Source organism: Bombina bombina, chromosome 11 (genome assembly GCF_027579735.1).
Source record: "Bombina bombina isolate aBomBom1 chromosome 11, aBomBom1.pri, whole genome shotgun sequence".
Taxonomy (NCBI): domain Eukaryota; kingdom Metazoa; phylum Chordata; class Amphibia; order Anura; family Bombinatoridae; genus Bombina; species Bombina bombina.
The window spans coordinates 39,004,049-39,027,851 of NC_069509.1; the positions used below are offsets into that span (position 1 = coordinate 39,004,049).

Sequence of the window (23,803 nt, forward strand, 5' to 3'; positions counted from 1 at the left end):
CCTCAAACATGTGAGGTATGTGAACAACGGATAGCTAGATTCCACACGGCTTGAGGTGTCACTCTCTTCCGGTTTTTCAACTCTTTGTGCTGTTTCCACCGTCTCTCCCCAACAGGGGACACCACCTTGGAAGGTGCCGATCCGGATCCTAGTACTGATATAAACAGTCTCTTACTATCGCAGAAAACAGCATGTATGCCAAAGGGCTGGCTCGCAGACACGCTAGTCTAGCACGGTAGCTACGGACACACAGATCCTCCCTGCTTCCTCAGAGGCTCTGCCCACCAACTGTCCGTGTACGGTTTTTAAGGGCTCCATAGTATCATCTCTCTTATGGCTCATGTATAGAAGATCAGCCTAGCGTATTTGTATGTTAAATTTTCCTTTGAACTCCTAGTGGATCATATCTTCTCTCTCTCTCATATCAAAGCTACAGCTGTCACATATTTCATATTGCATATAATACAAAAAAAATAAATGTAAAAAAAAAAAACTAATACAATTGAAACACTAATTAATCAAGTTAAACCACACACTTTAAAAACATATAATAAATTCATCATCATTCTCAAACGTTATTTCTAAATTATTACTACATCAAAACTTAATAATGTGAAAATTAATTTAGATAAAACCTATTAACAACAATATTTATATCCAAAATTAATTTCATAAAAAACCTGACTATATAAAAATACAGTAAAAATACAATATAAATACATTAAAACCACATTTAAAAAAAATACTGCACAAGAACTTTAACAATACATGACATGAGGTTTGCTAATTTTCAGACCGAAAAAAATATTTTTATACATATGTAGCACTAAGCATATACCCTTTTATATTTTTGACCCTAAAACCATTGGGCAAATACACATAAACAAACAAAACCACACTCACACCAGAACACTAAAAAGAGAACACACCCACACATGCTTAAAGGGCCACTAACAGGGCCGCCACTAGAAATTTTGGGGCCCCTGACTTAACCATTGATCAGGGCCCCCCCCCCCTTTGACATGTGCAATTTTTGACCAAGTGACTAAAACGTATATGCACTTTATTCTTAAGTGTCTATTTAAACTTGGAAATGTTGTAAAGGTAGTAACATACACTGAAACATACACACACACTCACACATAAGGATTCACATGTAGACACTCTAGCAAACAAGCAAAGAAACTCAGACACAGACACCCAAACAGACACTTAGCACTTGTTTACATTGACCTGACAAGTAATGAGGTAAACTACAGTTTTGTAAAAAAAGGAGATTTAGAAAACAAAATATGGAGTTCTGATTATCTTTTTGTAAAGGAAGATGCCAACTAAATGATGACAATAGCATGCAGTGGCTGAAAGGAAGGGCCCTGAACTGCCTAAACAATAATTTAAAGGTTAAATGGTGACTTCCGGAAAGGTCTCGTTAGTATCAAAGTCTGTAGAAAGATGTGAATAATCAGTAGTAAGGTCAAAATGTCCTAAAAAGGAACAGACAATGGACACACACACACACAAACTCAAACTTGCACATACACCCAAGGAAACCCCAACAGAGACAGCCTCAGAAAACACAGAAAGACATACACACACACACAGAGACACCCACAGAAAACACAGAAAGACATACACACACCCTCACAGAGACACCCACAGAAAATACACACCCTTTACAGAGACATCCACAGAAAACACAGACTAACATATACACACACAAACCCTCACAGAGACATCCACAAAAAACACAGACATACACACCCACCCTCACAGAGGCATCCAGAGAAAATACACAAAGACAAACACACGCCCACTCTCACAGACACACCCATAGAAAAAGCTCAAAGACATATGCACACACCCTCACAGACATCCACAGAAAATGCACAAATACATACACACCCGACCTCACAGAGATACCAACAGAAAAAAAATATATACACACTCATAGAGACACAAACCAAAGCACAAAGACATAAACACAGACACTCACAGAAACACTCACAGGAGGAAACATTTATGCACATTGCATCCCCTAAATCAACAGTGTGTGACATGCATGATAAAAAAAATGCAGAAATTAAGAGATCACTTTTTAAAGCATCATATTTGTAAATGTGCAATCAAAAATAATTCTGTGAATTCAAAATTGTACATTAATGATCTGGGTAGATGGCTAGATGAAGAAAATTACTTTTAAAAGGTTGACATATGTTTGTTTCATATTTTCCCCATTTTCCTCCCCAACCAAGAGCACCACTTCAAATATAGTGTACAAATGTTCCCATCTGTCAGCTGCACTTGTGGATTTTGAAAATGCTGTACTCTATATGGTCTTGGTGGAACCATAATCTGTGGTACTCATACCATTAGATCTGGTTAAATGCAGGATTTAAGCTTGTTGGTATGCATTTCAAAATTAAGTCAGCTGTAGAGTAAACTGAACAGTTTTAAGTTAACCTGTCTCATTTCCAACACTGAGCAATCTTAGTCTGAGAGTATAACATGTTATGCAGATGTAAAAATCTTAGATAAAATGCCTCCTTGTATATGGAAAGTCCTTGCATAAAGGGGCAGTAAACTGGAATGTAATATATATCATTTGTGTATTGAGGAGGAAACATTTCTGCATGGTTTTAAATATAGAATTTCTACAGCATTGGCAAATAATCATAAATACACTGCTGCTAATAAAATGTGTTTTTATGGACCCCTGGCCCCACCATACAACTACTACCACACTGAAGTTACCATCTTAAATTGCACAAAGAAATAAAAAACATTTGCTAAGTAATTCCTACCTCCTCTGCAAATGAAAGTGATCAGCCGTTCTGACTCAGGCACACACTCTACAAACAAAGTGCCAAGTCTGTCTCACACTGTGCATAGTGGTTTAGTGCACACTCAGAAATCCTCTCAAATGCTAATACTTTACTCCTTGTAATAACATTTCCCATGCTCAATTAGCACTCTGCTGTAGTACCCACTGGTGGCTGCCAAAATTAAAAAGGAGTCACCCCTGTCACCCCCTGATGGCGGCCCTGGCCACTAAACCCAAAATCTTTCTTTCATGATTCAGATAGAGAATAGAAATTTAAACACCATTACAATTTACTTCCATTATTTATTTTGCTTAATTTTTTAAATATCCTTAGTTGAAGAAAAAGCAATGCACATGGTGAGCCAATCACACAATGCTTCTATGTGCAGCAACCAATCAGCAGCTAGTGAGCATATCTAGATATGCTTTTCATCATAGAATATCAAGAGAATAAAACAAATTAGATAATATAAGTCAATTAGAAAGATGTTTAAAATTGCATTCTCTTTCTAAATCATAAAAGAAATAATGTGGGTGGCATGTCCCTTTAATTCTCACACATACTCGCACACAACCACCCATATTCCCATACACCCTCACTTGTACCTACATCCATATGTGTGCATAAATGCGTCCCCATCCATGTGCATGCGCCGAAGGGGGTCAAACATATTATAGTGATAGTGATTATATCATAAGGTACCACAACTATTGAGTATTATGGGACGGGGGAGGTTTATACTACATAACAATCCTCATTAAACTTAATCCAGATGAGTTCATCTATTTTTGCATTATATTTCATTTCTCCAGCTCATTCAATGAATGCCGCAAGATCAGTGTCCCTATTCATTCCCTTTGGTTCAAATGTTCCTAATCTGGGGGGCGGAGCTTACAGCCGAAGCAGCAAGTTGTGTTTTTGAGGAGCTCCTGGTTCTATTGTACATTATTACGGTTGTTTTATTGATTTTGGGGGATATTGCTATACATTTTATCTTTTTACATCTCCCAGAAACTATACCTCCCAAGATGTCAAGGTTTGGAAGCCGATCTTATGTTTTAGCAGCCTGTTTAGGTTGTGAAGCTAGGCCACATGGCTGAAACCGACAAGGAGATTTACTCTACATCACTACATTACTCGCTGAACTTTCACAATATGCCGACCTATATTGGACCTGTGGCTGCTGTAGACGCATGGGAGGCCAGACTGCACGATACCCTGCATCACCATTTCACTATGATGATTAAACAGCTCCAACAAGCTTTGATTCTGCCAGTTATACCTCCCCTAGACGCCGGGGACAGTGCTATGGAAGCAGCCAGGAAAGCTACAGCACCATTTTCAGGTACACATCTACCAGACCTGACCCCAAATGGCATAGACTGCGCACTTAACGTGCTCCAGGTTCTTGATACAAAATATGCAGACCACGGAATTACATGGGTCACTGAAGTGGGACTTTCAGATCGAGGGGACCGTTCCCTGCCTTCACTAAATTATGCTCTGCTCCCGGCTAACCCTACCAGGACAGTCAGGCGGACCTTCCACGCTAAGCAGCAGGAGTTACCGGCATATGTGGTGAAGAACTTGCGGTGGTGGAGACAAGCTGGCTTGATTGGACAGAAGCTTGGGCATATCGGACAGATGCGGAAATCTTCTGTGCACTGGGAGAGATCATCCGTGATAAACATGGTGGCGATTGTGGCTCTAGACATTGGTGTGTTTAATTATTCTAATGCAGTGCATCTGTCCCGCACTCTACAACGGATCTGCTACGCTTCCCTATATGTACTAGACTTTGTGTGATACTTTTAAATGTAGATAATGTTGCAGTTATGTATGCATATATAATTGTGTGGAATGTAACAAGTAAGCTGCAATTATTCCCCTACTACTTTACATTATTTGAATCTGAACCTTGCTGTGCATATATCGCAGATGAAAAGGTTACATAATCAGCCCTACATGTTAAAATTACGACTACTCCATTTTAGTTACTCTCCTTTACTGGTCTATGTGTTGAGGTAAATTGTTCATGACCAAGAACTAAGTCCTAGGTTACATTACTTTAGCCATGTGTAGTGTATTAGAGATCTCCTGTATATTGTTTTCTATATAGTATGCACTGCATGTTGCTTGGGTATAGGGCCCATACCCAAGTAATAAATTCCGTTGCTGAATTAATGTTGATAACTAGCTGGATTTTAGTAATTCAAAGTGACAGCATTCTATCATACCTACTATATCTGCAACACGATGTATTAGAGCTGTTTAATGAAAATACATTGATAAGCTGTATTATATTAGTATATCGGTGTGAAATGTGAGATTACACATTATACCCTATGCTAGATAATCTGCATTGTGAATTTCCCCAAAAGCTGTGAAATATATCTGGCAATAAAGGGTGGCTCTTCCATTTTAACCACTAGAGGGGAGTCAATGATTAGTTATAGTTGGACTTCCACAGCAGACTTCATATAACTATATGTGGGTATAAGCTTTATATAATGAACTACCTCCTACCCTCTAGGTTCACCAGGCATCTAACTCTAAATTGATCTCCCCACTCCTTAGGTTTACTTGATAGACATGGGAATTGATATCATTAGACCATTGTCCCTGAACGACTATAATCTTTGTGGACAAGTAATTGCCTTATCCTAACTCCTCTATATTTATGTTTTTTACCTTCTAATAACTATTTTACAAGCTGCTATGGGTGCAGGAGTGACCCTATATGTAATACATTTGTGGTATAGTTAAAATAAGGGGAAAATCTGGGATTTCATGCAAACTTCCATGTTAAGACTGTTTTAAATTATGGGAGGTTTTACATACATTATCCTTTTTCTATACTAAGTATAACTAGAGACCTCAATAACACAGGAAAGATGGGTAAAGTATCTCCCCTTTCCCGTTTTCCGCCAGTGGTGACAGTAACCCACGAGGGGAGATACAACATATATCCCATATCAGGTTAGTGGTGCCAAAAGGGGCGATATGTTTAACTGAGCAATATATGGGGTTGTAACTCTATAACTTCATATATAGTCCTTGGTCCAATATTGTATTTATTTTATGCTAATCCCACCAAAAAAAGAGAAGAAAAAAATGGTTTATCTTGGCTTAGCCCCCCATCCCCTATCCCCCATTTCCCCTCCACCTGACATTATCAACATATTTACTGAGCATCCCTTCTTCCCCCTATATGTCCTCACATAATATCTTTAATTTTCAGACATCCCAGTTTTTTAAGGCATATAGTTGTACCCTTATCCTACTTCTCTACACCTTTACGCTTACTTTGTAAGCAGTGAAAAATATATCCTGTAGAAATTAACTCTAGTTTTACATGTATGTCTTTCGGTTTCATTATCCAATGTTATTACAACATTTACTGTTTCCTATTGATAATATGTCGTACTATTTATGTTTAATACATATATTTCCTAATCCAGTGATCTGATAATACTATTCCCAAGCTCTTGTATCTTTATTCTTTTTGGTCCAAGACTGACCAATTTTTTCACTGGGAAATAGTCTGTCATAGATATAAAAAAGAGGTTGATTATTGTTCATATAAGTTAATATGTCTTAACTAGTTGCACTTATACCTAACGACATTATGCCTATCTTTGTGCCATATGGTGCTGAAGATGTAAGGTTGTTATTTTTCACCATCTTTATGTTAAACTCGTAACTACTGATCTAAGTGCTCATATTTTTTATGTATATTATGGACTCTACTGACAGTCTGATAACTGTATAGACATATGCTTATGTCCATAATTACACTGTCACCTTGCCCGTGTGTATATGTTTATAACCTCAATAAAATATATTTAAAAAAAAAAAAAAATGTTCCTAATATATGGATCCAATACGTCTCACAACGTCTTAGTTCCAACAATCTGTCCCTCCTCTAATAGCTATTTTAACTTGTTCTATTGCTTTTATTTTCAAACCATTATCATTTTGATCATGTTTCTCATAGAAATGAGCTGACACTTCGTGGTTCATAACACCTTGCTTAATATTTCTTAGATGCTCCCCTAAACAAGTTTTCAAAGGGCATTTCGTGCGCCCAATATATATTTTCCTGCATGGACAGGTATACAGTGTACGTAGACTTACAATTAATAAGTTCTCTTATTTCAAACTCATCATTCACACCAAAAACATGTTTCTTGGGCACAACATTCAATATTTGCCCTCCCACATCCAAAAAAACCTTTTGATCTGTCTCTTAACCAGTTCCCTTGATCTCCCTGTTTCAAAAGGCTAGGGCATATGATGTTCTACAGACTCATATTTTTCTTATACACAATTCTACAATCCTTCGATATGCATTTATTAAGGATTGGATCCTGCATAACCAAAGGCCAGTGTTTCCTCATTGCTTTATCTATCTCTTTAAAAGCATAATTATACTTGGTAACAAAGAATATTTCTCTTTTTTCTGAATTATCCTTTTCCCCTCTCTTCTTTTTCCCAGTAAGATCTTTACGATCAATCCTCCTCACTCTTTCTTGGGCTTCCTCCAACTGCTCTCTAGGGTATCCTTTAGCTAGGAATCTCTGATAGTTTCTGACTCTGTTTCAAAATCAAACATACTTGTGCAGTTTCGTTTGGCTCTTTGAAACTGACCAAACTGTATATTTCGTATCCATTGTGGGTGATGCCCACTCCTTGCATGTAAATACCCATTTGTATCAGTTTCTTTTATATACAATTTTGGGTAAGTCTATCTGTAAGATATTACACATGCTGGACTAGATTCACTAAGTATGGCAGTTTATTTTCAGTAAGAATAAATTAAGTAATAAATAATTATACAGTTTATCTGAGCTGAGTCAATAAGACGATATGAGATCCTACAGGTGTTATGGATATTCTTTGTAGAATTGCTAGAACCTGAGAATGTTTTCTTCTTGGCGAATGCCTCTGAATCTAGGGTATTGTCCAGAGATTATAAAAAGACTGTAGATCCAGCAGTATGGGAGCCCTCTGCCTACAAATTTGTACTGGATCTATTTGGAATATTTAATCACATGCTTATGCTGTTGCTAAGCTTCTTTAAAAATATATATTTTTTTACCATTAAGCAACACTGCACTGGCATAATTATATAACATTGTTTATGAAGGGTTTTTAACACACGGCCGCTGTTTTCTGCTTGCAGAAGTTTGTAAAAAAGCAGCCAGCAGCCAAAATAGAGCAAGGACTGCTGCTACCCACCATTGCACGCTCCAGCAGCCCTCTACATGGGGAACTGTATAAGTGGAACCCAGCACCACCCACACAGGACACGCAGTGCAGAGAGAGGCAGTAAAATAATTACCTCTCCGGCTGCTGATGCTGCAAACGTTGCCCTCAAAACAAAAAATGCTGTGCACAATTATAAGTAGAAAGGCATTTGCAGCGCTATATTTCTGCCACCCAGATTTCCCTCTTCTATTAGTTCCCACCCACAGCACATATTGTCAGTTCTTCTCTGACACTAAAGAGGCAGATATGAGTACTGTCTCACTTGGGGCTTTTTCTTGATTGGCTTAATGATGTGACTCTTGAGCTGACAGACAGCGGGCGGGGGCTCTTTACAGCACATTCTAAGTTGTTTGGCAAACGTGGGAGGCTGAGCTGGTCGCTGCTTCTCTCCATGTATTTGCAGATAAGGTCAGAAAATGTGGTTATTTTATATTTTTATTTTACTTTAACATTATCTTCTTTCTTATGACAGGTGAGGCTCTGTCTCCCCTGATGCACATCCCTGAGTATTCTTATTTTAACAACTGCACCATTTAATTCTTTCTGGTGTAGAAATTGTTTTTAATAAAGTAAAATAAAACCATATAGTTAAGCTCATTAAGGTGGTTCATCTACTTTCTGGGATCCTTTTTTGTTTATACATGCTATGATTTATTTTTATTTTTAAATGTGTGGCATATAATTCTTATATTTTATTTACTCTCTATGTGTGTGTGTGTGTGTGTGTGTATATGTATATATATATATGTATATATATATATATATATATATATATATATATATATATATGTATGTATGTGTGTGTGTATATATATATATATATATATATATATATAATATATACACATACACACACATACACATACACACACATACATACACACATACACACACACCATATACTGTATTAATGTAGCATCATGTACACTGTGTAAATAAGGCCAGCAGGACTGATTTGTTACAAAAGATAGAACTGCCTAGGGGTACCTTTACTCAGAAGGGTTTCTCTCTAGTGCAGTGATGGCTATATACTCTATGTTTAAAGACTCGCTGGTAAGAAGCTCAGTTGTATTTGGTGACATCACTGAACACAAAGGGTTGAGTATACATGGGGTATCTGTTACATATGTGTAGAAGCATGTGCTTTATATGTTATGTGCTCACCTGTAATAATACATCCTATGTGTGCTCCCAGGTGTGGTATTTGCTAGCGTATCATCTGGACTGGGGGAGGTGACGTTTCTCAGCCTCACTGCATTCTTCAGCAGGTACAAAAAAAACAGTTTCAGTGTCATTCTGCAGTTTGTGCACATTCTAGTCACTTGTATTGTATTTATACTGAAGTTTTTCTATATCCGCATAAGCTCATTCTAAAGCCTTTTCTTGCAGTAGGTAGCAAGGGACATCACTCCTAAGTTTCTGTGTAATCCCTATCCTCTCCTCTGCATCAGGAAAGAAAATCCCTTATGTATGTGTAGAACCCCTTCTATTGTATACCAACAACACCAGCTATTCCTAACATATAGTTTAAAAGTATATAGCTGTCTCTCTGTCTCTCTCTCTATATATCTATCTCTCTGTCTCTTTCTACAGGGAGTGCAGAATTATTAGGCAAGTTGTATTTTTGAGGATTAATTTTATTATTGAACAACAACCATGTTCTCAATGAACCCAAAAAACTCATTAATATCAAAGCTGAATAGTTTTGGAAGTAGTTTTTAGTTTGTTTTTAGTTATAGCTATTTTAGGGGGATATCTGTGTGTGCAGGTGACTATTACTGTGCATAATTATTAGGCAACTTAACAAAAAACAAATATATACCCATTTCAATTATTTATTTTTACCAGTGAAACCAATATAACATCTCAACATTCACAAATATACATTTCTGACATTAAAAAACAAAACAAAAACAAATCAGTGACCAATATAGCCACCTTTCTTTGCAAGGACACTCAAAAGCCTGCCATCCATGGATTCTGTCAGTGTTTTGATCTGTTCACCATCAACATTGCGTGCAGCAGCAACCACAGCCTCCCAGACACTGTTCAGAGAGGTGTACTGTTTTCCCTCCTTGTAAATCTCACATTTGATGATGGACCACAGGTTCTCTCAATGGGGTTCAGATCAGGTGAACAAGGAGGCCATGTCATTAGATTTTCTTCTTTTATACCCTTTCTTGCCAGCCACGCTGTGGAGCACTTGGACGCGTGTGATGGAGCATTGTCCTGCATGAAAATCATGTTTTTCTTGAAGGATGCAGACTTCTTCCTGTACCACTGCTTGAAGAAGGTGTCTTCCAGAAACTGGCAGTAGGACTGGGAGTTGAGCTTGACTCCATCCTCAACCCGAAAAGGCCCCACAAGCTCATCTTTGATGATACCAGCCCAAACCAGTACTCCACCTCCACCTTGCTGGCGTCTGAGTCGGACTGGAGCTCTCTGCCCTTTATCAATCCAGCCACGGGCCCATTCATCTGGCCCATCAAGACTCACTCTCATTTCATCAGTCCATAAAACCTTAGAAAAATCAGTCTTGAGATATTTCTTGGCCCAGTCTTGACGTTTCAGCTTGTGTGTCTTGTTCAGTGGTGGTCGTCTTTCAGCCTTTCTTACCTTGGCCATGTCTCTGAGTATTGCACACCTTGTGCTTTTGGGCACTCCAGTGATGTTGCAGCTCTGAAATATGGCCAAACTGGTGGCAAGTGGCATCTTGGCAGCTGCACGCTTGACTTTTCTCAGTTCATGGGCAGTTATTTTGCGCCTTGGTTTTTCCACACGCTTCTTGCGACCCTGTTGACTATTTTGAATGAAACGCTTGATTGTTCGATGATCACGCTTCAGAAGCTTTGCAATTTTAAGAGTGCTGCATCCCTCTGCAAGATATCTCACTATTTTTGACTTTTCTGAGCCGGTCAAGTCCTTCTTTTGACCCATTTTGCCAAAGGAAAGGAAGTTGCCTAATAATTATGCACACCTGATATAGGGTGTTGATGTCATTAGACCACACCCCTTCTCATTACAGAGATGCACATCACCTAATATGCTTAATTGGTAGTAGGCTTTCGAGCCTATACAGCTTGGAGTAAGACAACATGCATAAAGAGGATGATGTGGTCAAAATACTCATTTGCCTAATAATTCTGCACTCCCTTTATATCTCTCTGTCTCTTTCTCTCTCTCTCTCTCTCTTTCTGTGTCTCTCTCTCTCTTTCTGTGTCTCTCTCTCTCTCTCTCTCTTTCTCTCTTTCTCTCTTTCTCTCTCTCTCTCTCTCTCTCTTTCTGTCTCTCTCTCTTTCTGTCTCTCTCTCTCTCTCTTTCTGTCTCTCTCTCTTTCTGTCTCTCTCTCTCTCTCTCTCTCTCTCTCTCTCTCTCTCTTCCTGGGTTTTAATATATTTTAAATGATATAGTTATATATAGATATGTTATATAGGAATGTGTTCTGTTGTGCTACACTGTATGTATATTTTGCTCCTATTCTTTTGTGAACTCTCATTCTTTTTTCTCTCTCTCTCTCTCTCTCTCTCTCTCTCTCTCTCTCTCTCTCTCTCTCTTCTGTAACATCCCTATTTCTCCCTTCTCCCCTCATCCTATAACTGGGTCCCTGTCATTCCTCTAGTGATGTGGTATCATACTGGTCCTCCGGTACTGGAGGAGCTGGCATCCTGGGTTCCCTCTCATATTTGGGACTGACTGCGGCCGGTCTCTCACCTCGCTCCTCTCTTCTGGTCATGTTGGTGATCCCAGCTCTGCTTCTAATAAGGTGAGTGGGGCAGAGACCTGGCTGCTCCTGTCTGGGTACAAATTCCCTTTAATGCCACTTTGCTATAAATGAGATTGTAGTGAGATGTGTCAGGGTATTGTGATTTTGCAAAGAACAGAAAGGGTGAAAGTGTAGTTAAAGGGATAGTAAAATTACTCTTTCATGATTTTCTGCAGTTTTGCAATAAACTAAGATACTGGGTCAGTTTGAAAATGTTTGTAATTTATTATCAACAGCCAAACTCCACCCAATAATTGCTTTATTTGGAGGAGCCAATTCGGACTTGCTACTTGAGTAGACACAGCCATCACAGCCATTATGTTGGTAAAATAACCTTTAATTTTCAGTTCCTTATCTGATAAATAGACAGATATGTGGCAGGGTAGGGAAAAATAAATAATAAAACTATATTGTAAAGTGTGTTTTTTTTTTTTACTATACACAATTAGCTGCCAGTGCCCAGACTGTGCACTTTAATGCCATTTACATGCCCAGTGCTTTATGAGAGATGTTTGGGAGGGAGAATGGGGGTTTAATAAATATACGTTGGCATAAAAATTAGACAATGAGATCCCAACGTGATCAATTTTTGCACCTTCAAATTTAATTGTCTAGAGGGGCCCCTTGAATATAATAAAATACGGAATCTAATAGTTGTCAGGTTGTAGAGTTCACACTTTTGTCTGTTACTGCTTTTATCTTTTGTTTCTGTCTCTTCTATTCCTCATTATTTCCTCTCCTCCCCATTAATGTCCTTATTCCTTCACTCCTGCAGCTACTTCTTTCTGTTGTGCCCCCCCTCTACTCTCCCTGCATGGAAGTTACCGCCAAATACTTTGCCGTATCCATGTCCTGACCGCCGGCCGCTCATATCGGAAAGCCAGAAGCACGAGAAAGGTGAGTCCCTGCGCCACCAGGGGGCTGTGTAGTCTGGGAGGGGGAGTCAAGCTGTGACCACTCACTTCTCTCCGCTCTCTTGTAGGTGGGCACCCTCCCCTCACTCTTGCACGTAAGTGGCAGGTTATTAAGGTAAGTCTATAATTACAGTCTTTTGTTCTTTTTCTTAAGGCCTCTTGGGCCACAAACTTGTTTCCCAGACTATATCACTGTTTCGCCCTCTTTCACATTAATGGAACTTTGTTATAGATGTATGTTTACAATGATTTTTAAAAGTAACAGGAAATGCATGTTTGTGCACAATACATCACTAAGGACAGCACCGACTGATAAGCGCTTTATTGGCAGATGGTAACATGTCCCACAAACAAAATGTTTTTCTAGCATATGAAAATCAGATGTATTAATCTATGACCATGTTCAATGTGGTTGAGAGAATAAAACGTAGATGTAATATTTTACCATTATAGAGAGATGCAGTTTATTAAACATTCTTCTGCAAACTTTTCTTTTTGTAACTTTTTTATTTTTTATAACTTTTATGCATTTATGACACTTCTAACCCCTTATTGTTAAAGGGGTATGTGCCTTATTGCTGTGGTTTAATTAAACAACTAATCACATACTGCTATTACATGCTTATCTGTCCTTTTTTTTTTTACTAGTATCTGTATCACACTATGTGTCTCTCTTCATCCTTTACAATTAAACTTTCATGATTCAGATAGGGCATGCAATTTTAAACAACTTTCCAATTTACTTCTATTATCTAATTTTCTCAATTCTTTAGATATCCTTTGTTGAAGAAATAGCAATGCACATGGGAGAGCCAATCACACAAGGCCTTTATGTGCAGCAACCAATCAGCAGCTACTGAGCATATCTAAATATGCTTTTCAGCAAGTGATATCAAGAGAATGAAGCAAATTAGATAATAGAAGTAAATAAGAAAGTTGTTTAAAATGACATGCTCTTTCTAAATCACGAAAGAAAAAAATTGGGTTTCATGTCCCTTTAATATCTCTGCTTCTTACTCTTTCTGTCTGACTTGCTCACACTTCCTACTCACTCTCTTCACTGACACCCTTGCTATCTCCCTCCTTGCTTTTGTTCTCTCTCTCTCTCGCTCTCTCCTCTCTCCTTTCTCTTCTCTCTCCTCTCTCCTTTCTCTTCTCTCTCCTCTCTCCTTTCTCTTCTCTCTCCTCTCTCCTTTCTCTCCTCTCTCCTTTCTTCTCTATCCTCTCTCCTTTCTCTTCTCTCTCCTTTCTCTCCTCTCTCCTTTCTTCTCTCTCCTCTCTCCTTTCTCTCCTCTCTCCTTTCTTCTCTCTCCTCTCTCCTTTCTCTCCTCTCTCCTTTCTTCTCTCTCCTCTCTCCTTTCTCTCCTCTCTCCTTTCTTCTCTCTCCTTTCTCTCCTCTCTCCTTTCTTCTCTCTCCTCTCTCCTTTCTTCTCTCTCCTTTCTTCTCTCTCCTCTCTCCTCTCTCCTTTCTTCTCTCTCCTCTCTCCTTTCTCTTCTCTCTCCTTTCTTCTTTCTTCTCTCTCCTCTCTCCTTTCTTCTCTCTCCTCTCTCCTTTCTTCTCTCTCCTTTCTTCTCTCTCCTCTCTCCTTTCTTCTCTCTCCTCTCTCCTTTCTTCTCTCTCCTCTCTCCTTTCTTCTCTCTCCTTTTTTCTCTCTCCTCTCTCCTCTCTCCTTTCTTCTCTCTCCTCTCTCCTTTCTCCTCTCTTCTCTCTCTCTCTCTCTCTCTCTCTCTCTCTCTCTCTCTCTCTCTCTCTCTCTCTCTCTCTCTCTCTCTCTCCTTTCTCTTCTCTCTCCTCTCTCCTTTCTTCTCTCTCCTCTCTCCTTTCTTCTCTCTCCTCTCTCCTTTCTTCTCTCTCCTCTCTCCTTTCTTCTCTCTCTCTCTCTCTCTCTCTCTCCTCTCTCCTTTCTTCTCTCTCCTCTCTCTTCTCTCTCCTTTCTCTCTTCTCTCTCCTTTCTCTCTTCTCTCTCTCTCTCTCTCTCTCTCTCTCTCTCTCTCTCTCCTTTCTTCTCTCTCTCTCCTTTCTTCTCTCTCCTTTCTTCTCTCTCCTTTCTTCTTTCTTCTTTCTTCTCTCTCCTCTCTCCTTTCTTCTCTCTCCTCTCTCATTTCTGATCTCTTCTATCTCTCTCTCTCTCTCCTTTCTCTTCTCTCTCCTCTCTCCTTTCTTCTCTCTCCTTTCTTCTCTCTCCTCTCTTCTCTCTCTCTCTCTCTCTCTCTCTCTCCTCTCTCCTTTCTTCTCTCTCCTCTCTCTTCTCTCTCCTCTCTCTTCTCTCTCCTTTCTCTTCTCTCTCTCCTTTCTTCTCTCTCCTCTCTCCTTTCTTCTCTCTCCTCTCTCCTTTCTTCTCTCTCCTCTCTCCTTTCTTCTCTCTCCTCTCTCCTTTCTTCTCTCTCCTCTCTCCTTTCTCATCTCTTCTCTCTCTCCTTTCTTCTCTCTCCTTTCTCCTCTCTTCTCTCTCTCTCTCTCTCCTTTCTCTCCTCTCTCCTTTCTTCTCTCTCCTCTCTCTTCTCTCTCCTTTCTCTCTTCTCTTCTCTCTCTCTCTCTCTCTCTCTCTCTCTCCTTTCTTCTCTCTCCTTTCTTCTCTCTCCTCTCTCCTTTCTTCTCTCTCCTCTCTCCTTTCTTCTCTCTCTCTCTCCTTTCTTCTCTCTCTCTCTCCTTTCTTCTCTCTCTCTCTCTCCTTTCTTCTCTCTCTCCTCTCTCCTTTCTTCTCTCTCCTCTCTCCTTTCTTCTCTCTCCTCTCTCCTTTCTTCTCTCTCCTCTCTCCTTTCTTCTCTCTCTCTCTCCTCTCTCCTTTCTTCTCTCTCCTCTCTCCTTTCTCATCTCTTTTCTCTCTCTCTCTCTCTCTCTCTCTCTCTCTCTCTCCTTTCTCTTCTCTCCTTTCTTCTCCTTTCTTCTCTCTCCTTTCTCCTCTCTTCTCTCTCTCTCTCTCTCTCTCCTTTCTCTCCTTTCTTCTCTCTCCTCTCTCTTCTCTCTCCTTTCTCTCTTCTCTCTCCTTTCTCTTCTCTCTCTCTCTCTCTCTCTCTCTCCTTTCTTCTCTCTCTCTCTCCTTTCTTCTCTCTCCTCTCTCCTTTCTCATCTCTTCTCTCTCTCTCTCTCTCTCTCTCTCTCCTTTCTCTTCTCTCCTTTCTTCTCCTTTCTTCTCTCTCCTTTCTCCTCTCTTCTCTCTCTCTCTCTCTCTCTCTCTCCCTCTCTCCTTTCTCTCCTTTCTTCTCTCTCCTCTCTCTTCTCTCTCCTTTCTCTCTTCTCTCTCCTTTCTCTCTTCTCTCTCTCTCTCTCTCTCTCTCTCTCTCTCTCTCTCTCTCTCCTTTCTTCTCTCTCCTTTCTCCTCTCTCTCTCTCTCTCTCTCTCTCTCTCTCTCTCTCTCTCTCTCTCTCTCTCTCTCCTTTCTCTTCTCTCTCCTTTCTCTTCTCTCTCCTTTCTCTTCTCTCTCCTCTCTCTTCTCTCTCCTTTCTCTTCTCTCTCTCTCTCTCTCTCTCTCTCCTTTCTTCTCTCTCCTCTCTTCTCTCTCTCTCTCCTTTCTCTTCTCTCTCCTCTCTCCTTTATTCTCTCTCCTTTCTTCTCTCTCCTCTCTCTTCTCTCTCCTTTCTCTCTTCTCTCTCTCTCTCTCTCTCCTTTCTCTCTCCTTTCTCTTCTCTCTCCTCTCTCCTTTCTTCTCTCTCCTCTCTTCTCTCTGCTTTCTCTTCTCTCTCCTTTCTCTCTCTTTTCTCTCTCTTCTCTCTCTCTCTCTCTCTCCTTTCTCTTCTCTCTCCTCTCTCCTTTCTCCTCTCTCCTCTCTCCTCTCTTCTCTCTCCTCTCTCTTCTCTCTCCTTTCTCTCTTCTCTCTCCTTTCTCTTCTCTTCTCTCTCTCTCTCTCTCTCTCTCTCTCTCTCTCTCCCTCCTTTCTCTTCTCTCTCCTCTCCTTTCTTCTCTCTCCTCTCTCCTTCCTTCTCTCTCCTCTCTTCTCTCTCCTTTCTCTCTCTTTTCTCTCTCTTTTCTCTCTCTCTCCTTTCTCTTCTCTCTCCTCTCTCCTTTCTTCTCTCTCCTCTCTCCTTTCTCTCTCTTTTCTCTCTCTTTTCTCTCTTTTCTCTCTCTCTCTCTCTCTCTCTCCTTTCTCTTCTCTCTCATCTCTCCTTTCTTCTCTCTCCTCTCTCCTTTCTTCTCTCTCCTCTCTTCTCTCTCCTTTCTCTTCTCTCTCCTTTCTCTCTCTCTCATAAAGCGCCAGCAGATTAAGCAGCACTATAGAAAAAATACAAAACATTACAGTAATACACAAACAAGTACAGTAGGGGTAAATAACAGTTGTAGGTGCAATAATTGAGTTATACAAAAGGAGAGGCATGCCCTTCCATTGAGCACAATCAGTAGTAGTTCACTTTAAATACAAAGTGGCCTACAGGTAGAAAGGCTCTCAAGTTGTCTTCTTCTTTCTTCTTTTTTTCTTCTTTTTTTCTTCTTCCATTTCAGAGTCTACTAATGTCAGTTGTAATAAATTAATAAAATCATCATGTCTCTTGCAGTCATTACTGAAGTACATGGTCCCTCTATCCATTGTCTATTTTGCTGAATATTTCATTAATCAGGGACTGGTAAGTTAAACAATGAAACGTGTTTTACTTGGGGGATTTGCTGCTTTTACAGGGTGGGGGACATATGATATCTATTGGGGGATCATATTGTTAATACTTTCATCTTTTTTTCTCCTAGTTTGAGTTAATATATTTCTCGCACAGCTCTATGAGTCACTCGGAGCAGTATCGCTGGTAAGTCTGATCCTCCAGTTAAACACATAAAAAAACAGTGACTAATAAACGTTGTCTCTTTACTTTCTGATTTTCTGTAGTCTGTAATGGTCTTTTCAATACATAGAAAACATAAAAGAAAGATTATTATTTTGTTATTATAAATTCAGGTTTATATACATAAAACCATCCCTTAGCTTGAAATAAGTTTGTGCTCTATAAATTCACCCACATTTAGCCACTGATCAGCAAGCGCTACAGAAGGTCTGTCAAGTCTGTCCATATTTCCTTTTGTAATTTAGGCTTAATTAATTCTCATGGCAGCTTATGTATATCGTAGTACAGTGTTTGTCTTTACCTTCTCTACTGCAAATCTAGTTTGTGGATCAACCACTCTTTCTGTAAAGAATCATTTGCATAAATCATTCATGTTTGTTTAAAGAAAACCCCACAAAAAAAAACGTTATATCCCTTTAAGAAAATTTAATTTTAATGATTCAGATAGAGCATGTTATTTTAAGCCACTTTTAAATTCACTTCTGTTTTCAAATGTACTTTGTTCTCTTTGTAGATAAAAGAATATGAACATATCCTACACCTAGTGGGAGCTAGCTGCTTGCACACATTTGTCTTTTGTGATTGGCTGATTAGATGTTTTAAGTTATCTCTCAGTAGTGCATTTCTGTTCCTTCAGAAAATAATATCAAGGGAATGAAGCAGATTTAATAAAAGAAGTAAATTGGAAAGTTGTTGTGTTTGATATCCCTTTAATATAGATGAAGGTTTTGATGATTTGTGTTGTCTGCTTCAGGTACCAGATGCTGTATCAAGCCGGTGTGTTTATATCTCGCTCCTCTCTTCGCTGTCTCACAATAAGGAAGATCTGGATCCTCGCATTGCTTCAGGTTAGTTTGTGCTCTGACTGACGCAGATCCCTTTCTGTAGCATCACCAGCGATCTTACTCATCTCCCTGTTTCTCTCAGTGCGTAAACGCAATCTTCCTCCTTGTCGGTGTGGCGTACCTTTTCCTCCCATCCCTGGGGTTGGCGGTCATATTTGTGATCATAATATACGAAGGTCTTCTTGGAGGTGGCGCGTATGTGAACACATTCAACAACATCGCTGTGGAAGTGAGTTTGTTACATTTTTCCTGTGACATAACACGCTCTAGACTAGTGCCTTGCGGCAAACTAGATAAAAATATGATTCTCATTAATCATGTTGCAAAATGAAATATATTACTAATGTTATGTTTTCTATTAGAGAGAAATATGAAGTTTTACAAACTATCACAATGATTCTTTACTTATTAAGGGACAGTCAAACTTTAACGTTTATGATTCAGACAGAACATGCACTTTTAAACAACTTTTTAAATTTAGTTCTGTTATCTAATTTGCATTGTTCTCCTAATATCCTTTGTTAAAAAAAAACATACGTAGGCAACTGATTGGTGGCTGCACATATTTTGTCATTGGCTTACACAGTGTTCAGCTAGCTCCCAGTAGTGTATTGCTGCTTTTTCAACAAAGGATACCAAGTGAATGAAGCAATTTTGATAATAGAAGTAAATTGTTTAAAATTGTTTGTTCTATCTGAATATGAAAGAAAAAATTTGGGTTTCATGTCGCTTTAAATAGGTGGTGGGGAGAAGAAGACTGATCTATATCTCGATAGATACTGTAGACATACAGACAGATGATATAGTTTGTTGTTTAGGCTCATATAATCTGTACTCTTATCCCTTCCTTCTCTGCCACAGAGTGAACCAGAAGTCAAAGAGTTTGCAATGGCAGCTGCCTGCGTCTCGGACACGTTTGGAATATCCATTTCTGGAGTAATCGCTATCCCTGTTCACAATTATTTCTGTGGGCTGCCATGAATATGATTTCACAGAAAGTATCCTGGGTACACTGTTTGCAATGTGGGATCTCAGCAAGAGAGCTATATCGCATTCAAATAGAAAGAGGCACCACGTGTGTGTGTCAGAGGATAATCGCCAAAACACTATTAGTAGATAGGATATAGCTTTATCGCATTGTATCATTTAAATTCCTGGTGGCCACATACTGTCCAAAAGATGGCACCACCTGAAGGAGATTGGAACATTTCTCATGTCTTCACTCCCGTGTTTGCGTGCAATCAATAGTTACGTATATATAAGAAGACTGGAGTTAATGCAGAAAAAGGGAAGAAGTGGCAAGTGCCACCGTTTAATTTAAATTCTGTTATGCCTTTCAAATTTTCAAGACCTTTTGCTGGAATATTTGCACTAGAGACTTTGAAAATACTGTTGCTAACTTATCTACACTAACTGATTATGAACACTGGAGAAACTGAAAAACTTTCCTTTAAAACGTGGATTTTTAAAAATTATATATTTTAAGGATGGATTCACTTGCAATAATTTTTTTTCATTTTTTGGCTAGGGCCAATTTGTGCCATTTATTAATTAGAACACAATCACAATCTTGAACTTAGAAGAAATGCTGAGAGTTACTATTTAAAGGATGTCAAAGATTATTTAATAATTGTATTTAAAACGTAATGGTCAAAATATGCAGCAAATAAATGGTAAACAAGATTTGTAAACATGTAGAATAATTGGCTAAATCTACAAATGTTAGATTCTCAGAGTGAAGATCTTGGGGTACCTCTTTTAGCTACTTGTGTCACCAAGGAGGATTCAGGGGAGGCAGTAGCAGTTTAAAAGGGGGTGCAAGGGGAGTTGAACTCAATCATTTTTGTAGCACACCCATTTCTCAGAAGTGTTGTAAACCTTAAATTTAGAATGCAGTCTCTTTTGTAGATACCCTTTGCTCAATAAAAACAAAGAAAGATATTGATAAAGAGAGATTTGAAGAAAAGCAGCAAGTATAGAAACGTATAACCAGCCCCCACCCTTGGTATGTAATTTGCACCCCCCTTATATAAGGGTCAGACCCATCTATGAAGAAAAGACACACAAGTTTGGTCTTGTAGATAATTATATTATACATTCCCATTAGCCAGTGACAGACCCAATCCATCAAATTTATTTTTATACATTTTTAGGACTAGTCGGGGGAGGAATTCCAATCAATGACTAGACATTCCTTTATGACAGTTCAGCTATAAAATACTGCAAGTGCAGACCTCCCAACTGTCCCTATTTGAGAGGGACAGGCCCTAATTCTGAGCTCTGTCCCTCGGAGACCGTCCCTATTTGCAGAATTTCCATTAGCCCCACCCACATATCACCTAGACACACCCACTGACCAACCAGACACACCCACTGCCCCGCTCACTAACTACCCATGATCCCACCCCTCCCAACACAGCTGCACCCACAGAATGGTGACATGCCCCCATTAACCTCCTGAGTCCCTGATACCCAGCCAAATGTTGAGAGGTAAGCAAGTGAGTAAAAAAAAAGCTCTAACCCCTTTTGAATAGGGCTCATTACGTATAGGCCTCAGTATAAATATATGCCTCATTACGTGTAGGCCTCACTAAGCATAGGCCTCATTACAAATAAACCTCATTACATATAGGCCTCATTAAGTGTAGGCCTCAGTACAAATAGGCCTCATTACGAATAGGCTTCATTACGTATAGGCCTCATTACGTGTAGGCCTTAGTACAAATAGGCCTCATTACGTGTAGGCCTTAGTACAAATAGGCCTCATTACATATAGGCCTTATTAAGTGTAGGCCTTAGTATAAATATGCCTCATTACGTGTAGGCCTTAGTACAAATAGGCCTCATTACGTGTAGGCCTTAGTACAAATAGGCCTCATTATGTGTAGGCCTTAGTACGTATAGGCCTCATTACGTGTAGGCCTTAGTACGTATAAGCCTCATTACGTGTAGGCCTTAGTACAAATAGGCCTCATTACGTGTAGGCCTTAGTACAAATAGGCCTCATTACATATATGCCTCATTAAGTGTAGGCCTTAGTATAAATATGCCTCATTACGTGTAGGCCTTAGTAAAAATAGGCCTCATTACGTGTAGGCCTTAGTACAAATAGGCCTCATTACGTGTAGGCCTTAGTACGTATAGGCCTCATTACGTGTAGGCCTTAGTACGTATAGGCCTCATTACGTGTAGGCCTTAGTACGTATAAGCCTCATTACGTGTAGGCCTCATTACGTGTAGGCCTTAGTACGTATAGGCCTCATTACGTGTAGGCCTTAGTATGTATAGGCCTCATTACGTGTAGACCTTAGTACGTATAGGCCTCATTACGTGTAGGCCTTAGTACGTGTAGGCCTCATTACGTGTAGGCCTTAGTACGTATAGGCCTCATTACGTGTAGGCCTTAGTACGTATAGGCCTCATTACGTGTAGGCCTCATTACATGTAGGCCTTAGTACGTATAGGCCTCATTACGTGTAGGCCTCATTACGTGTAGGCCTTAGTACGTATAGGCCTCATTACGTGTAGGCCTCATTACATGTAGGCCTTAGTACAAATAGGCCTCATTACGTATAGGCCTCATTATGTGTAGGCCTTAGTACAAATAGGCCTCATTACGTGTAGGCCTTAGTAGAAATAGGCCTCATTACGTGTAGGCCTTAGTACAAATAGGCCTCATTACGTATAGGCCTCATTATGTGTAGGCCTTAGTACAAATAGGCCTCATTACGTATAGGCCTCATTACGTGTAGGCCTTAGTACAAATAGGCCTCAATATGTATAGGCCTCATTACGCGTAGGCCTTAGTACAAATAGGCCTCATTACGCGTTGGCCTTAGTACAAATAGGCCTCATTACGCGTTGGCCTTAGTACAAATAGGCCTCATTAAGTGTAGGCCTTAGTACAAATAGGCCTCATTACGTGTTGGCCTCATTATGTGTAGGCCTCATTACGTGTTGGCCTTAGTACAAAGAGGCCTCATTACGTAATGGCCTTAGTACAAATTGGCCTCATTATGTGTAGGCCTCAGGCTATTCTATACTTGTCAGTGAGGTTTGGCTGAAGCCCTTGGAAGCTGGGAGCAAGGGATACATACATAAGTGTTTGTGCTCTAAAGGACATGGCATGATAGGAGTATTATTTTAAGGTGCTGAATAGTGTCAGATACCAAGTTAAACTGAATGGTGTCCACACAACATGTAGTCTCTTTTATCTCAGTTGTTTCTTTAACAAGGGGTAATTTCCTTTTCCCTTTTTTTAAAGGGACAAAAACCTTGTAATTACAAGACATTCCTGTATTGCTATAGAATAATATACCAGCCAAGTGTGAGCTTTTTCTAAACTAACTAACACTTTGTTTGCTACAATTGTTTTTCTATAGCCAAACTCCACCCACCAGTTGCCTTATCTGAAACAACAAATCCAACAGTTGCCTTATCTGAAACAACAAATCCAACATGTTACTGTAATAGACTATGTCTGCAATTACCATTTTGCTAGTAAATGCTACATTGCTTTGTAGTCCCTTATCCGAGAACTTCTGCTTCCAGTTAGAGACAAATATGTTGCAGGGTTAGGCTGTGAAATCTGCAGTGTCCAATTACCAGTGTTGAAAAACAAACATTTTTTAGAATTAAAGTGATGGTAAATTCTAGCGTTTCAAAAACACTAGGTTTTACCAGCACTGGGGAAAAAAAATTCCAGAAAAAGGGGGGCAAAATAAATAACTATAGTATATTGCAAAGATGTTTTACTACGCGTAAATATTTTTTATATTGTTCACGATCTCATTTAAATATAAAAGTACATTTTTATACTGTGAAATGTTCAAACTTGTGCTTATGAAGAGGTTTTGTATATATTAATATCTACTGGTACTGGTGGTCTTTGTTAATATGAACTGTAAAATGGCATATTGTAAAGCACCCGTGTTGTAAAATAACTAGTTATTATGTATTGTATGTCATCAGTACAAACTGAGAATGTGTTTGTTATATATCATTTCTTCCTGTTGGAACCTCCATATTAATACATGTCCTAAAAAGTAAATGTGAATTGCAACAAATTCATTTTAAACATATCTCAAAATGATGCAGCCTATTTGGCAGGCAAAGGGTTAAAAGACATGAAACTGTTATCTTGTGTTGTCTGAATCTGAAAACATAGGTTCTTGCTTCCTTAAACTACATTAAAAAAAAAACAACTCTGTACACCTAACATGTTACTATTTCCAATACAGTCCTAGCTGATGTCAGGAGTTTGTCATACAAGTACTTTTATACTTAAAGGGATGTAAACATGCAATATATGTATTGCTAGAGAGGCGTGTTTTTATATTTTAATGCACAATACACTCATATTATGTTACATGAAGTTTAAAAAAAGAAAATGCTCGAACACATTTTGTATTCGTATGT

At 39.2% G+C, this 23,803-nt stretch overlaps 1 protein-coding gene across 1 annotated transcript in view; it reads left to right on the forward strand.

Moving 5' to 3' along the window:
* The window catches only part of CLN3 (CLN3 lysosomal/endosomal transmembrane protein, battenin), a 66,043-nt gene extending 42,440 nt beyond the window's left edge, over positions 1-23,603 (forward strand). Inside the window, exons 7-15 of the mRNA XM_053694776.1 lie at positions 9,289-9,361; positions 11,713-11,856; positions 12,632-12,753; positions 12,839-12,885; positions 17,262-17,330; positions 17,449-17,504; positions 18,295-18,388; positions 18,468-18,614; positions 19,247-23,603. Coding sequence (XP_053550751.1) covers positions 9,289-9,361; positions 11,713-11,856; positions 12,632-12,753; positions 12,839-12,885; positions 17,262-17,330; positions 17,449-17,504; positions 18,295-18,388; positions 18,468-18,614; positions 19,247-19,366 — 872 coding nt within the window. The 3' untranslated portion in view covers positions 19,367-23,603. The remainder of the gene's footprint in view (positions 1-9,288; positions 9,362-11,712; positions 11,857-12,631; positions 12,754-12,838; positions 12,886-17,261; positions 17,331-17,448; positions 17,505-18,294; positions 18,389-18,467; positions 18,615-19,246) is intronic.
* Positions 23,604-23,803: the final 200 nt, after the last annotated feature.